Source organism: Euprymna scolopes, chromosome 5, assembly GCF_053919585.1.
Source record: "Euprymna scolopes isolate OS-2025 chromosome 5, ASM5391958v1, whole genome shotgun sequence".
Taxonomy (NCBI): Eukaryota; Metazoa; Mollusca; class Cephalopoda; order Sepiida; family Sepiolidae; genus Euprymna; species Euprymna scolopes.
The window spans coordinates 135,734,660-135,749,275 of NC_136486.1; the positions used below are offsets into that span (position 1 = coordinate 135,734,660).

Sequence of the window (14,616 nt, forward strand, 5' to 3'; positions counted from 1 at the left end):
AAAGGAAATGTGATTTTGATGAACAGAATAATTTTGATAAGATAGAAGAAAGTTCAGGAGAGCAACATTTGAGAATGATAACAGGAATTGAATCAGGACCAGAAGCCTTAGACTGATCAAGATCAGAAAGAACTCTAGCAACCATCTTTGGAGTGATAATTATAGAATCAAGAGACTTATCAGTTTTCAAAGGAAAATCAGGAAGAACAGTACCAGAATCATTGATAGAAAAATTGTCAACAAAAAGACAAGCAAAGAGATCAGCCTTATTCTCAAGAGATTAAATAACTTAAAAACCATGAAATAGAAGAGGAATAGCAGAATTGTCACTATTAACAACACTATTAAAGATTTTTTCCAAAATCTTAAGAGCCAACCTTTTGAGATAAGATAGCTATTCTTAAATGATTTGTAACTAAATTTAGCCTCAGAAATTGCTCTCTTGCAGACAGTGCTATCTCTTCTGTAGGGTTGTCCAGAAGCCTCCTTAATTCTTAAACTGTATGTCTACAATTGTAATTCTAATTTTGATCAAAATCTGTTACATGGTTTTGATTGTACAAAACATTTAAAATTAAAAGCTGACGCTTAAGGAGTCTTAAAAAATCGAAGTTCAGGAAATCTTGCTTAATCAATATCTAACAACCTGAATACAATTCACATCTTATATACTTGAATTTTCAAAGGGGAGGTTGTGACCATATTACATTGCCCCCTAAAAACTCATTTAAAATGTTTCTAAAAAATGAAATTTGGTAAATATTTATGTATAAATTGATGTCTTAATGCACATTGTTAACATTTTACAAAAATTGGAGGTATCTGAATTTTCACAAAGTGCTTCCATTGTCTTTTTACCTTTCTTTTTTTTTTTTTGCATAAGATTAAATTAAATATAGTTTACATTTGGACCAGTTATGCTTAGTAACAAAATTCATAATAATCAGTTAATTAGTTTAGGAGTGAATCCTGTACCTACAAATATATACACATATAAACATAACTTTATAAAAATAAATATTAACACTTCACCTCTAAAATAAGAATAGTTTTAAGACTCTTAAAATCTATACTAGAATAGTCTACTCGGATCCACTGTGCAATCGATTAAGTGCTATGTAATACTCAATTTAACTGATAGTTGGTTGGAGGTTAAAGTTTCAATTCTCAGTACAAGTGATACTAAGAATACTATTACAACTTCTACCCAATCATGGCTGAAGAAATGATAGTTTATTCATGGATTAAATAAAGAGTTCCATTTGAATTCAACAGGACGTACATGAAAATATCTGAATTTATTTCGGCTGAAATGTGTGAATAATATCCAAGATGAGAAATGGGTATGACTTTAAAAGACATCCAGTGGTGAGGCCCCATTTTGGGGCTGTGGGAAATGTGGAGTTGCCTCTTAGTTAGCATTGTTTGCAGGTCCATTTTGGCATGGAGTGCTAATATCTGTTAGGGCATTTGATGCTACCAGATCAGACTGAGATGCTGGCTTCTTGAACACAAATGCATCAAACATTACAGACGATTTTGAATTTAATATGCCCTTGACACTTCCTCCTTTGTAGGAAGCCAGTCTAATCTGCTTAGGTGATTGTCATACAACAAGAAGAAGATAATTATAGTTCAAAAAATTAAAAATAATATAAGAGAGATCACATTTTTAAACTTTCTTTTCAGAATAACTTTTGTAAGAAATAAATATTGTTTTCTGAATCAGTTTGATATATAAAAAAAAATGGCTTTGCTGTTTAGGAAGGCATGGCATTCTACAGATGTCACCTTATTTGATATGCTAAAGCTATTGTTTCAGCTACCAGCAATATTGGGGTGCCAAATTTACATATGGTTCACTATTTAAAATACATTATATTTTTATTATGTTAAGGAATTAGACAGAAATGACAAGTTTTGAAATTGATAAATAAAATGAGTAGAAAAAAAAAAAAAGTGAATCAATTAATTTTCATCAACACTCGTCTGCCTGGATAGTGTAGAATAAAAAATTAGTTCACTGTAATTAAAAGGTACACAATTTAATAAGAATGCAAACCTGTGACAAGTTAGGGAGAAACGAAATAAAACTTTTGTAAAATCTAATCAGTTGGCATAGAATGCAACATCAGCAATCTTACTTCAGTTAATACAAATGAATTGAGTCTTTTTACAATAAATATAGAATACATGACCCATGTAGATGCCAAGTTACCTGAAGACCATATTTTTTTTTTTTTTTTTCCAGAAAAACTATGCACGACAATCTCGATTTGCCAGCACCTTGGTAATAGCTGAACACAACAATGAAAAACTGACGCCAGTAACTCTCAATGCTATAACTGCTGCTTCGAAGATTGGTGGAGATATTACCTGTCTTATTGCTGGCTCTCAGTGTTCACAGGTAAGTCTGTCCCATCTACAGGGAGATAATTATCAAACTTTGAGTAATTGTTGACCTGCAGATTTTTTTATATTTCTTTTAACAGATGTAGACAATCTGGTCAATCACCTCCGAAATATTTGTTCAATATTTTGTAAAAGAAAAATAAATATGATTATCAATACAGCAACATTTCAGATTATAAAAAAAACTTTTTAAAAAGTTGTTGAATTTTTAGAGAAATGGTTCAATTTTCTATGGAGTTATTGTAAAATGGTTAATATTTTTGTGTGTTCAAATTTTGCTTACAAAAGTCCTTTGGAATATTTGAGCGGATGGATTATTTTATGTTGTATAGCAAACTAAACTCTCCCTGTTTACAGGTCTTCAAAAAACTTTTTTTGTCTGAATTTGATATTCATTCAATATACCAATCCTGAAATTTATGAACTGTAAACACTTGAAACTATTTTATATAAAATTTTATAGAAAACTGACTTTAAAAATTCATATAAAACTTAATAAAAAAAACTCACCTAAAAAATTGAGCAAGGTGATTGTTATAAGAAAATACATTATTAATATCAGTAGTTTCTTGAAATTTTCTTATTTTTTGTTCCTGTTTTTATTTTAATTTTTATCCAAAAAATATTTTTGGTTTTGATACATGTGGGTCATAACGCTTTAAAAAGATGGACATGATTCCTGACAAATGCTAAACAATAGCCATATTATCAAATATCCAAAGGATGATATCATTAAACAAGATTAAGAGTCGGCAAACACTATTATATAATCCAGTAATATTTCTCATTAATCTTGATGTGATTTTACATAATTCAGTCTGTAACAATCGTAGTCAAATGGCCCAAGAAGGTGACAGAATAAGAGAAAACAAAGTATTACTCATGAATTTTATGAGCAAAGTTTCTTTCAGTTTTGTTGTGAAAGCCAGTCGTCATTCTTACCATGTCGAGGATTTCTTCTCGACGATCAGTTCAGCAGAGATAAGCCATTATGACTGATGGTGGCCTTTCTTTTGTCTGGTTGATGTATGGTTCTTGGTAGTTTTAAGAGGTCCACCCTCTCAAGCCTAGCCTTCCCTCTTTGGTGTGAAGATCATTTCTGCCTGTGGCACCCTGACCAGGGAATGCCAACAGGAAGCAGGCATTTTTTTTGTGGAGCCAGAGGGGACTAATAATTTAGACACAAACAGGAAAAATAAAAAGGATTTCAAATCTGCTTAATCTAAATGAGTCTATATTAAAAGTATGTTTCCAGATGTTGTTTTTGAATGATAATGAAACCCTTCAGCTGCTCAGTATTTAGGTGAAGGAAGTGGTGGTGTCAATGACAGCTAGAGGTAGGTTGTCATCAACATCCCCTCTGTCTTAACTGGTTTACTGCACAGCTTTCAGCTGTAAATATTGATGTGGCACACACTTTGAAGTATTTTGAAAAACTGACAGTAGATGACATAGTTGTATCAGTTGAGATATCACGTGATGCAGTTTCTCATGGAAACCTTTACTGTGAAACAGTTTTCTCCATCTGATGTGCTGCAGTCAAAATTATCACCTTCATGTTTGTTTATTGACTGCATCTTGCAGCCATAGCATTGGTTGGACATGTACGTTGTATCCTGCCTCTCTTACATATGATGGGATCCTTGCAATTTGCAAAACAATGACAAATGCAATCAGCAACTAATTCTTACTTAGTCTGACTAGAAATACATTTATACTATCACCCCATAACTGGGATTCAAGCTTATAAATAATGAAAATGAATTTATTTATAAAAGCCTGTCTACTCATTAATAAACATTAGGAAGTAAAAAAAAAAAGTAAAAATAATGCTGATTACAAATGATAAAACAATTAATCTCTATATAAATAAAACAGATGTATTTGTGTGCTTGTCTGTGTGCAAATATTTAACTAATAAAAAACTTTGCAGCAAATTTTACCCCTTGCGATCAAGGCTGGCTACCACCGTATTTCATCCTGTGACTGAAAACACACTGTGACATAAAAATATCTGTACATGATGTTGCCAAGCTTATCCAAAACTTTGATTCCAGTAAAGCAACTGGCCTCGACAGCATCCCAGTCATAGGGCTCAAAAAGCTTAAACCGGAACTCCTATATTTACAAAGCTGTTTAAACCTTGCCTTAAGGAGAAATGCTTCCTAACACCCTTGAAAACTTCATCAGTTTGCCCTATATTTAAAAATTCCCAAAATTGATCATTTCCCTTTTGATACAGACCAATCAGTCGCATGCGCATCATTAGTAAGTTACTAGAATCTGTGATGAACAGAAGTGGCCAACCACCTCATCAAAAATAACTTGCTCAGTGACATGCAATATGGTTTTCATTCTGCAAGATCTGCAGCTGATGTACTACCTGTTATATCACACAGGATTAGTGAATCTCTTGACAGGGGCTTTGTTTCTAGAGCAATAGCTCTTTCCATATCAAAGGCCTTTGATAGAGTATGGCATAAAGGTCTACTTCACAAGATTGCCAGCTATCGAATAGTTGGAAATGTTTTCTCAATTATTAAATCCTTCTCTCTGATAGGCTTATAAGAGCAGTCATTGATAGGCAGAAATCAAAAGCTCATAGTATCAACACTGGCGTCCTCCAAGGTTCCATCCTGGGTCCAACTCTTCCTGATCTTCATCAATGATCATCCAAATCACATTCTTAGATCATTCATAGACATTTATGCAGATGACACCACAATCTATAGCAACACTTCAAAGGCCAGCGATCACCAAGATCTTTCTGATTCTCTCTCTTCTGATATTGAGAATGTGGTACAGTGAGGAAAAAGGTGGCTGGTTAATTTTAATGAATCGAAAACCAAGCTTTTCCGCTTTCATCATAATCGCTCTGACTCTCCCACCACACCCCAATTGAAGTTAATGGTTCTCAATTTGAGAAAACTCCATATCTTGACAGGTTTCTGACCTTCACTGATTTGAAATAGAACATATCAAATCTGTCGCCAAGATCGCTGGAAAAATGGTTGGATCACTATACCACTCCAGTAGATATCTCACTAGCAATGCAATCCTCTATCTATATAAGAGCTGGGTATGCTTTAAAATAGAGTACTGTTGCCATATCTGGCCAGAAACTCTCGGCATGCTCTATCCAGTCAGTTCAGAACTGGCTCCAAAACCTAGTTCCATGCAACCTTTTTTTCCACAGAAGAGAAGTTGCAAGCCTGTCTCTGCTCTATTGATATTTTCATGGCAAGTGCTTGATTGAACTCCAATCTATAATTCCCCTTTGCCAAACTTTCACAACAAATAACTCGACTAGCTACACTCTCTCATTTTTCTTCTTTCACTTCCACCTCCTCTCTCTTCCCTCCTCTCTTTCTCCTTTCCTCTATCTCCTCCACCTCTCCTCCAAACTTTTCTCCCCCTCTCTGTTCTTCTCTTCCCTCCCTCTCCACTCCCCCCTCCCCCTCTCTCATACCCCTCTCTCATCCCCCTCTCCCTCATCTCCCTCTCTCTCACCCCCTCTCTCTCACCCCCTCTCCCACTCTCTCACCCCCTATCCCTCTCTCTCACCCCCTATCCCTCTCTCTCACCCCCTATCCCTCTCTCTCACCCCCTATCCCTCTCTCTCACCCCCTATCCCTCTCTCTCACCCCCTATCCCTCTCTCTTCTCCCCCTATCCCTCTCTCTTCTCCCCCTCTCTCTTCTCCCCCTCTCTCTTCTCCCCCTCTCTCTTCTCCCCCTCTCTCGATCTCTTCTCTCCCCTCTCGATCTCTCTTCTACCCCCTCTCGATCTCTCTTCTACCCCCTCTCGATCTCTCTTCTCCCCCCTCCCGATCTCTCTTCTCCTCTCGATCTCTCTTCTCCTCTCGATCTCTCTTCTCCTCTCGATCTCTCTTCTCCTCTCCATCCCCCTCTTCTCCTCCCCCTCCTCTTCTTGTCTCTCTTCTCCTCCCCCTCCTCTTCTTGTCTCTCTTCTTCTCCACCTCTTCTCTCACCCCCCCTCTCTCTTCTTCTCTCACCCCTCCTCTCTCTTCTTCTCTCCCCTTCTCTCCTTTCTCTTCTTCTCTCCCCTTCTCTCCTTTCTCTTCTTCTCTCCCCTTCTCTTCTTCTCTCCCCTTCTCCCCTTCTCTTCTTCTCTCCCCTTCTCCCCTTCTATCCCCTTCTCTCCTTTCTCTTCTTCTCTCCCCTTCTCTCCTTTCTCTTCTTCTCTCCTTTCTCTTCTTCTCTCCTCTTCTCTTCTTTCTCTTCTTCTCTCCTCTTCTCTTCTTTCTCTTCTTCTCTCCTCTTCTCTTCTTTCTCTTCTTCTCTCCTCTTCTCTTCTTTCTCTTCTTCTCTCCTCTTCTCTTCTTTCTCTTCTTTCTCTTCTTCTCTTCTTTCTCTTCTTCTCTCCTCTTTTCTTCTTTTCTCTTCTTTCTCTTCTTCTCTCCTCTTCTCTTCTTCTCTCCTCTTCTCTTCTTTCTCTCTTTCGCCTCCCCCTCTCTCTGTCTTTCTCCTCCCACCTGCCTCTATCTTCTTCTTGTCTATCCCTTTCTTCTCATTTCCTCTCTTTCTCCCCTAACCCTTTCTCTTTCCCTCTCTCTCTTTCTCTTTCTCCCTTTCTCCTCCTCACCCTTTCTCCTCCTCACCCTTTCTCCTCCTCACCCTTTCTCCTCCTCACCCTTTCTCCTCCTCACCCTTTCTCCTCCTCACCCTTTCTCTCCCTCACCCACTCACCCTTTCTCTCCCTCACCCCCTCACCCTTTCTCTCCCTCACGCCCTCACCCTTTCTCTCCCTCACGCCCTCACCCTTTCTCTCCCTCACGCCCTCACCCTTTCTCTCCCTCACGCCCTCACCCTTTCTCTCCCTCACGCCCTCACCCTTTCTCTCCCTCACGCCCTCACCCTTTCTCTCCCTCACCCCCTCACCCTTTCTCTCCCTCACCCCCTCACTCTTTCTCTCCCTCACCCCTCACCCTTTCTCTCCCTCACCCTCTCCCTCTTTCGTCCCCTCACCCTCTCCCTTCTTCTTTTTCTTCTTCTTCTTCTCGTCTTCCCTCTTTCTTTTCTATCTCTTCCCTCTTTCTTTTCTATCTCTTCCCTCTTTCTTTTCTATCTCTTCCCTCTTTCTTTTCTCTCTCTTCCCTCTTTCTTTTCTCTCTCTTCCCTCTTTCTTTTCTCTCTCTTCCCTCTTTCTTTTCTCTCTCTTCCCTCTTTCTTTTCTATCTCTTCCCTCTTTCTTTTCTATCTCTTCCCTCTTTCTTTTCTATCTCTTCCCTCTTTCTTTTCTCTCTCTTCCCTCTTTCTTTTCTCTCTCTTCCCTCTTTTTTTTATCTCTCTTCCCTCTTTTTTTTATCTCTCTTCCCTCTTTTTTTTCTCTCTCTTCCCTCTTTTTTTTCTCTCTCTTCCCTCTTTTTTCTCTCTCTTCCCTCTTTTTTCTCTCTCTTCCCTCTTTTTTCTCTCTCTTCCCTCTTTTTTTTTCTCTCTCTTCCCTCTTTTTTTTTCTCTCTCTTCCCTCTTTTCTTTTCTCTCTCTTCCCTCTTTTCTTTTCTCTCTCTTCCCTCTTTTCTTTTCTCTCTCTTCCCTCTTTTCTTTTCTCTCTCTTCCCTCTTTTTTTCTCTCTCTTCCCTCTTTTTTTTTCTCTCTCTTCCCTCTTTGTTTTTCTCTCTCTTCCCTCTTTTTTTCTCTCTCTTCCCTCTTTTTTTCTTCTCTCTCTTCCCTCTTTTTTTCTTCTCTCTCTTCCCTCTTTTTTCTTCTCTCTCTTCCCTCTTTTTTTCTTCTCTCTCTTCCCTCTTTTTTTCTTCTCTCTCTTCCCTCTTTTTTTCTTCTCTCTCTTCCCTCTTTTTTTCTTCTCTCTCTTCCCTCTTTTTTCTTCTCTCTCTTCCCTCTTTTTTTTCTCTCTCTTCCCTCTTTTTTTTCTCTCTCTTCCCTCTTTTTTTTCTCTCTCTTCCCTCTTTTTTTTTTCTCTCTCTTCCCTCTTTTTTTTTTCTCTCTCTTCCCTCTTTTTTTTTTCTCTCTCCTCCCTCTTTTTTTTTTCTCTCTCTCTTCCCTCTTTTTTTTTCTCTCTCTCTTCCCTCTTTTTTTTTTCTCTCTCTCTTCCCTCTTTTTTTTCTCTCTCTTCCCTCTTTTTTTTCTCTCTCTTCCCTCTTTTTTTTTTCTCTCTCTTCCTATAATCTTTCTCTCTCCTACCCTTTTCCCCCTCTCTGTCTCTTCTCTCTCTCTTCCCTCTCTCTTCCTTCTCTCTCTCTCTCTCTCTCTCTCTCTCTCTCTCTCTCTCTTCCTTCTCTCTCTCTCTCTTCTCTCTCTCTTCCTTCGCTCTCTCTTCCTTCTCTCTCTCTTCTTTTTCTCGTTCTCTCTGTCTTTCTCTCTCTTCCCATACCTTTTCCACTCCCTTTGTTTCTCCTTCTCTCTCCTTCTTCTCCTCCCCCTTCTCTCTTCTCTTTCCTTCCTCTCCCCTGCCCCTGCCTCTCTTTCATTACCCCCCCCCTTTCTATCTCTGCTCCCCTCTCTTCTTCTTCCCGTCTTTGCTCAGTTCTTCCCTCATTCTCTCTTTCTTTTCTTCCTTTTCCTTTCATCTTACAGGACTTATGAGCTCGGAAAACTATTGCTTTTGTGTGGTTAACACCTCATTAAATCTTTAAATGATCAACCTCATTAAATGTTTAAATGATCAACCTCATTAAATGTTTAAATGATCAACCTCATTAAATGTTTAAATGATCAACCTCATTAAATGTTTAAATGATCAACCTCATTAAATGTTTAAATGATCAACCTCATTAAATGTTTAAATGATCAACCTCATTAAATGTTTAAATGATCAACCTCATTAAATGTTTAAATGATCAACCTTATTAAATGTTTAAATGATCAACATTAGTAAAATTTTGTGCAATTTTTATATATGATTTAAATCCTATCAACATTATTTCATAAATTCCTGAGGACAACAAATTATAAATGTAATAAAATTTCACAAACTGCGATCTAAATAGCTTGTATTGGAAATACAAACTGATACATACATCTTACATATTGGTATAGATAAGATATAAGTATAAAACGTTTGTATTGTCACGAAGGCATGGTTTTAAGTTTGTATTGTTAACTGATTTTTCGATAGTCCACACGTCTCTGTAAAATCATTGTTTGGTTCATGCCTGTTATCCTTCACTTTGAAATAGCATTCTCATTGTTGATGAAAAGTCTCGTTTATCACTCTGTCATGCTTTAATTTAAAATAACATTTTTATCTCTTTCTCGAAAATAGCAATTAAGATTAGAAATAAATTAAATCAAAAAACGAGAATCTTCCACCATTAGAAACAAGACATATTCCAGTGATGAATAAAACTAACGAAGCATACAAAAAATCATATTGCCGTAGCCTCGTTTTTGAATATAATTATATGTTCATTTTTATAATGGTGTGAGAAAGGAACTCATAGAAATTTTGACATTCAGGTGTTCTTCACTCAAGGAAGAAGTCAGTGAAATATTATGTAAAAAAAAAAAGAGTACATTCGAGAGAGAGCAAAAAAAAAACAAACAAAAAAACATTGTCTGCTAAGAGATGCTGGACTGAAGGAGTAAATTAAAAATATTATCTCTTATATTCTGATTTTATTATTTATATTGACCTATGTGGCACAATATTACATTCTGAGTATTAGTTCTTATTAATTTATTTTATTTCTTATCTAAAATGTATAGATCAAAAATCAATTTAAGAAATTCTGCTGAATTTACATGTCTGTAAATTTGAACATATTTTATGTCGAAGAAAAATATTCTATGGAATTTTCATTGTTAAATGTGTACGGTCTTATTTTAAATGCCTTTAAGTATGTTGATAAAAGGTCTCCCTCGTTTGTCACTCTGTCACGTTTTAATTTGAAATAGCGTTTTTATCTTTTTATCCCAAAAGTTTCAAATCACAATTTTTAGATTCATTCACACGTCTTTATCTATGAAGTTCTATCCGTCTATTGGTCCTGCTTACATTTGAAATTACATTTTCATAGTTAAACATGTAGATTGAATAGACTTAATATAGATTCTTGTAAATAGTTTGAAAGCTCTTTTGTATGTAGGAGTACTTTTGGTGTGCACATATTGAAAAATGAACTGGCTAAAACAACATTGATTGTTAGAAAAATGGATTCGATAATGAAGTCTTAATATTCGATTTTCTATTTTGTTAAAAGAAAGCACTTGAAATGCTGATTTCTTATTTACACTTTCATTCAGAAACACTTATTCATTTTTTTTTTCATTGTGATTCTGCTTTTATCTATGAGCTGTATTTACATTTTTCAGTTTAAAGGTTAAAAGGTCAATGATTGAAAATACTGACAGTTTTTATGATCTGACTTTTGCAGAAAAACAAAAACAAAAAAACATCATGATATTAATTTGAACATTTTATTGATTTTAGTGAAATATCTACTAGCAGGACATATGGAAATTTTACAGAATGAGAAATATATTTAATCAACAAATGTTTTGATAAGGTGTTTTTTTTTTTTTTTTGACAGAGAAACCAATAGAATGCAGCAAATATGATTTTATTAACATTTCTATGAAAATAATGTCCATTGTATTTTAAAGACAGAACTGAGCCAAATGAAATAAATTAATAAGTACTAATAAATACTCAAAAAGTAATTGTTCTATATAGTTCAATACAAATAATAAAATCTCATTGTAAGATACAATCTTTAATTTACTCCTTCAGGTCAGCACCTCTTGCCAGACAATATTCTTTTTTTTTTTCTCTCTGTTTCTCTCGAATGTACTTTTTTTTTTTTTTTTTTTACATAACGTTTCACTGACTTTTCTTGAGTGAAGAACAGCTGAATGTCAAAATTTCTATAAGTTCCTTTATTGCACCATTACAAAAACCAACGGCCCTGTCGGTGGGGCATTAGAATACGCCAACTGCCCCCCTGCAGAGGGTAAAAGTCCTTCAATGGGAGTCCTGGATATGACCTTAAACTATATCCAGTGGTGTGGCCCCAGCTTGTGGGCTTTGGGGAGTGTGGAGCCACCCTTTAATTACCATTGCTCCCAGGTCCACTCTGACCCGGAGTGGTAGTACCTGTTAGGGTCCCAACTATGGGTTAAATAGAAACCGATGTGAAAACAACAAATATACTCTATTAAAAAAAATTTTCTTCATAATCTTTGGATTCGGCATTAAATAACCCGAAAAGGGTTGATATGCCATAAAACAAAAGCAACCAACAACCAACAACAAAAACCAAAGTCACATCAAAGGGAGATCACTCATATTTTTGTCCAGAGTTGTCAAATTGGCCTTTTTAAGCTAAAATTGTGACCTTCAAAAATTATATTTGGCCTTTTTCAAAGCGTAATGTACAAACTAAGGAAAACAGAAGCAGAATATTATATAGATGGGCATATTCATAAATGAATGGTTATAGTGTTAAGGGCAGCCGTGATCACTAATTGATAAATGATTGTCTATTTTCAGAACCCTACAAGTTTAAGGAACAGACAGACAAAACCTACTTAATACAAATATATAGATGCAGCATTCTCTTGCCCTTTTCTTTTTAATATCTAGCTGTATTTGTTTTAGATAAAAATAAATGATCAATCTTGTTTTTGGTGTATTAAAAAAAAACATTGTTTAAGAACTTTTTTAATGCAAATTCTCTTTCAAAAATTCTTTTAACATTGAAAATATCAAGTAGAACCATCTAAAAATAATTATCTTTGTCAAATATTCTAAGATAAAATTTCTGTATAAATGAGATTTTCTGAAGTATTAACTGATTGAGCCTTGAATAATTTAATGTTTATTTGCTGATAAAATTCAAATACAAACACTTGCTTGTGACATTGTACTTAGCTGCGTTTATGAACTTAACATAAGTACCTGGCATTGCCTGGGTAGTATTACTATTTGTTTTTAAAGAATAGAAAGTGAATGTTGGGTTTACTTTCGACAGCCTCTTATAACTCTCGCTTCCTTTATTTTCTCTTTTACTCCTTACATTCCATGGGCAATATTTCTGACAAAGAGGGGGAAATTGCTATTTCTGGGTTGGAATGTATCCATCTAAGACATTGTTAGCTATTTTTTTTCGTCTTCAAGTAGTATTTTTTATGGATCATTGAAAGTAACTTTTTGACTGCTGTTGAAGTAACAACTCAAGAAAATAGAGGAACGGAACAAGAGAAAGAAATATTTTGGAGAAAGAGTAGCTCATTGCATTTTAAAATCTGCCCAAATGGGAAAAAGTATCTTTAAATGAAATACCATACCAATATTAAGAGTAATTGTTCTTTTATTATTAATGAGTTATCACTTATCAAGACCAAAAGCCACTCAAACATAAGTGTCAATAGAATGTAATAATTCTCAGTTGAAAGATGAATATTTTGAGCATAATAAAAATGATTACTAGAATGAACTAAGTTTGATTTCTTATGAGTACAGTTTATGACAAGTATTTGTTGACATTGGACTTGAAGGTGATCATGTTATAATCTGTAGGGAAGCAGTGTTGTGATAATGTGTTTGGTAAACAGGAAACTTTGTAGGGCTCTGTTTATGGAAATTCTGTCTGACGCTAGGCACATTTGTAGAAATGTTTTTCTGTTGTGGTAGTAAAACAAGTTCCTGCTGTGAATGTTTTAATTTATAAGTAGAAACTAGATTGAAGTTCAGCTGAGCATATTCCATGGATAGAATAGAGTAGAGAAAGATTAGCAATGTTTCTTTTGTGAGAGAGAGAGAGAGAGATGTAAGGAATGCAATAGATCATTTCTTTGTTAGTTGATTTTGTATTTATGTATGAATGTTTAGAGCGGCACCTCCCCAATGTGCACATTTTGATTGTTGACAGTTTTCTTTATTTCCCTTCTTCAATGAACATAAATCATTAAATTAAGATCCACACAAATAATGTGCACAAGAACATGTAAATTTCAGAAGGAAGATTCTATTTCTAATATCTATCATGTTTTGCCTGCAGGCAATTTGTTTTTTTTTATTTTTTAATGTAAAATGCACACATGCAAAAATTAAAATATGATAAATGTCTGAATTTAATTCATAAATAATTTCGTACATAAAATAAACATGAATCTTAAATTCCATTGGAGATTCAATTCAATTTTTTTTTGGTTTTTTTTTACACAGTGATCACCACTTATCAAGGCCCGGAAGCCACTCAGGGATAAGGGTTATTGCAAGTACATTACGTTAGTGTGGAGATTTGATGAAGTGTTTAATTAAGGGGGCGGTTCATTAGGAATTTGTTAACATTGGACTTGAAGACATCCAAGTTGTAGTCCGGAGGGAAGCAGGCAGACAGAACAGAGTTCCACATGTGTGCAGTTCTAAGAAAGAAGCTTTTTTCATAGAATCTGCGTTTTGATTTAGGCACAGATATAGAGTGGGGGAAATTTTTCACAGTAGATTCAGCTAGACGGGTGTTTGCTCCTGTAATTATTTATTTGTATTTTTTTAGTCTTTTTTTTTGTATTTCAACAGAAAATTTTTTTATTTTATTAAAGTTGGTTTTAATTTATAATTAAAATTTGTATTTAAAGTTTTGTGATGATTTTATGAACTATTTGGAGAACTGATTTTGATTCTACCCGCAAATGATAGTCCTTATAAATGTTAAAGAATTGAACTATTACAGTGCACTAAGGCACATACTTTTCTTTGTACATTTAACATGAAATGAACGCTTCTTTTGAAAAGCCTTTCAATTTTGTATTAATGATTTAAAACTTGTGCACTTGCAAATTTTGTTATGAAAAGGATAATTCACAAAATGATTAAAATTACTTTGTATTCAGTTTATTTTGCTTTGATGCACTTGTTTACTAAAACTCTTTACTTAGATTTATAATTGTTGCAATTCCAAAACGAAATTACTTTTTGTTATGACTTGCGTATTTGTCATGTTTTATTTTCTTTAGATTCATTTTTGTTTTGATTTATGTATTGTGCTATTATTATATTTATTGTAACTGTTTTCTACTCCATCAACTTTAATTGGTTATTGGTTCATTTCTGCCAATCCTTGCAGCATCATACAATCTTTTTGAATGCTATCATCTATAAAAACATGTCATGCTTTTCCATTATTCTCAATATCTTTAAAAACATCATTTCCTAGTTTCCTTTTAGTTTTTGCTTTATCCGTATTGTAAAGAACTTCATTCTTGTCCTGATTCATTCCCAAACT

General features: G+C 34.9%; 1 protein-coding gene across 1 annotated transcript in view; it reads left to right on the plus strand.

Annotated features, from left to right (window-relative positions):
• LOC145276995 (electron transfer flavoprotein subunit alpha, mitochondrial-like) overlaps positions 1–14,616 on the plus strand; it is a 163,348-nt gene that overhangs the window by 15,507 nt on the left and 133,225 nt on the right. Inside the window, exon 2 of the mRNA XM_080128573.1 lies at positions 2,252–2,407. Within this exon, the coding sequence (XP_079984699.1) occupies positions 2,252–2,407 (156 nt within the window). The remainder of the gene's footprint in view (positions 1–2,251; positions 2,408–14,616) is intronic.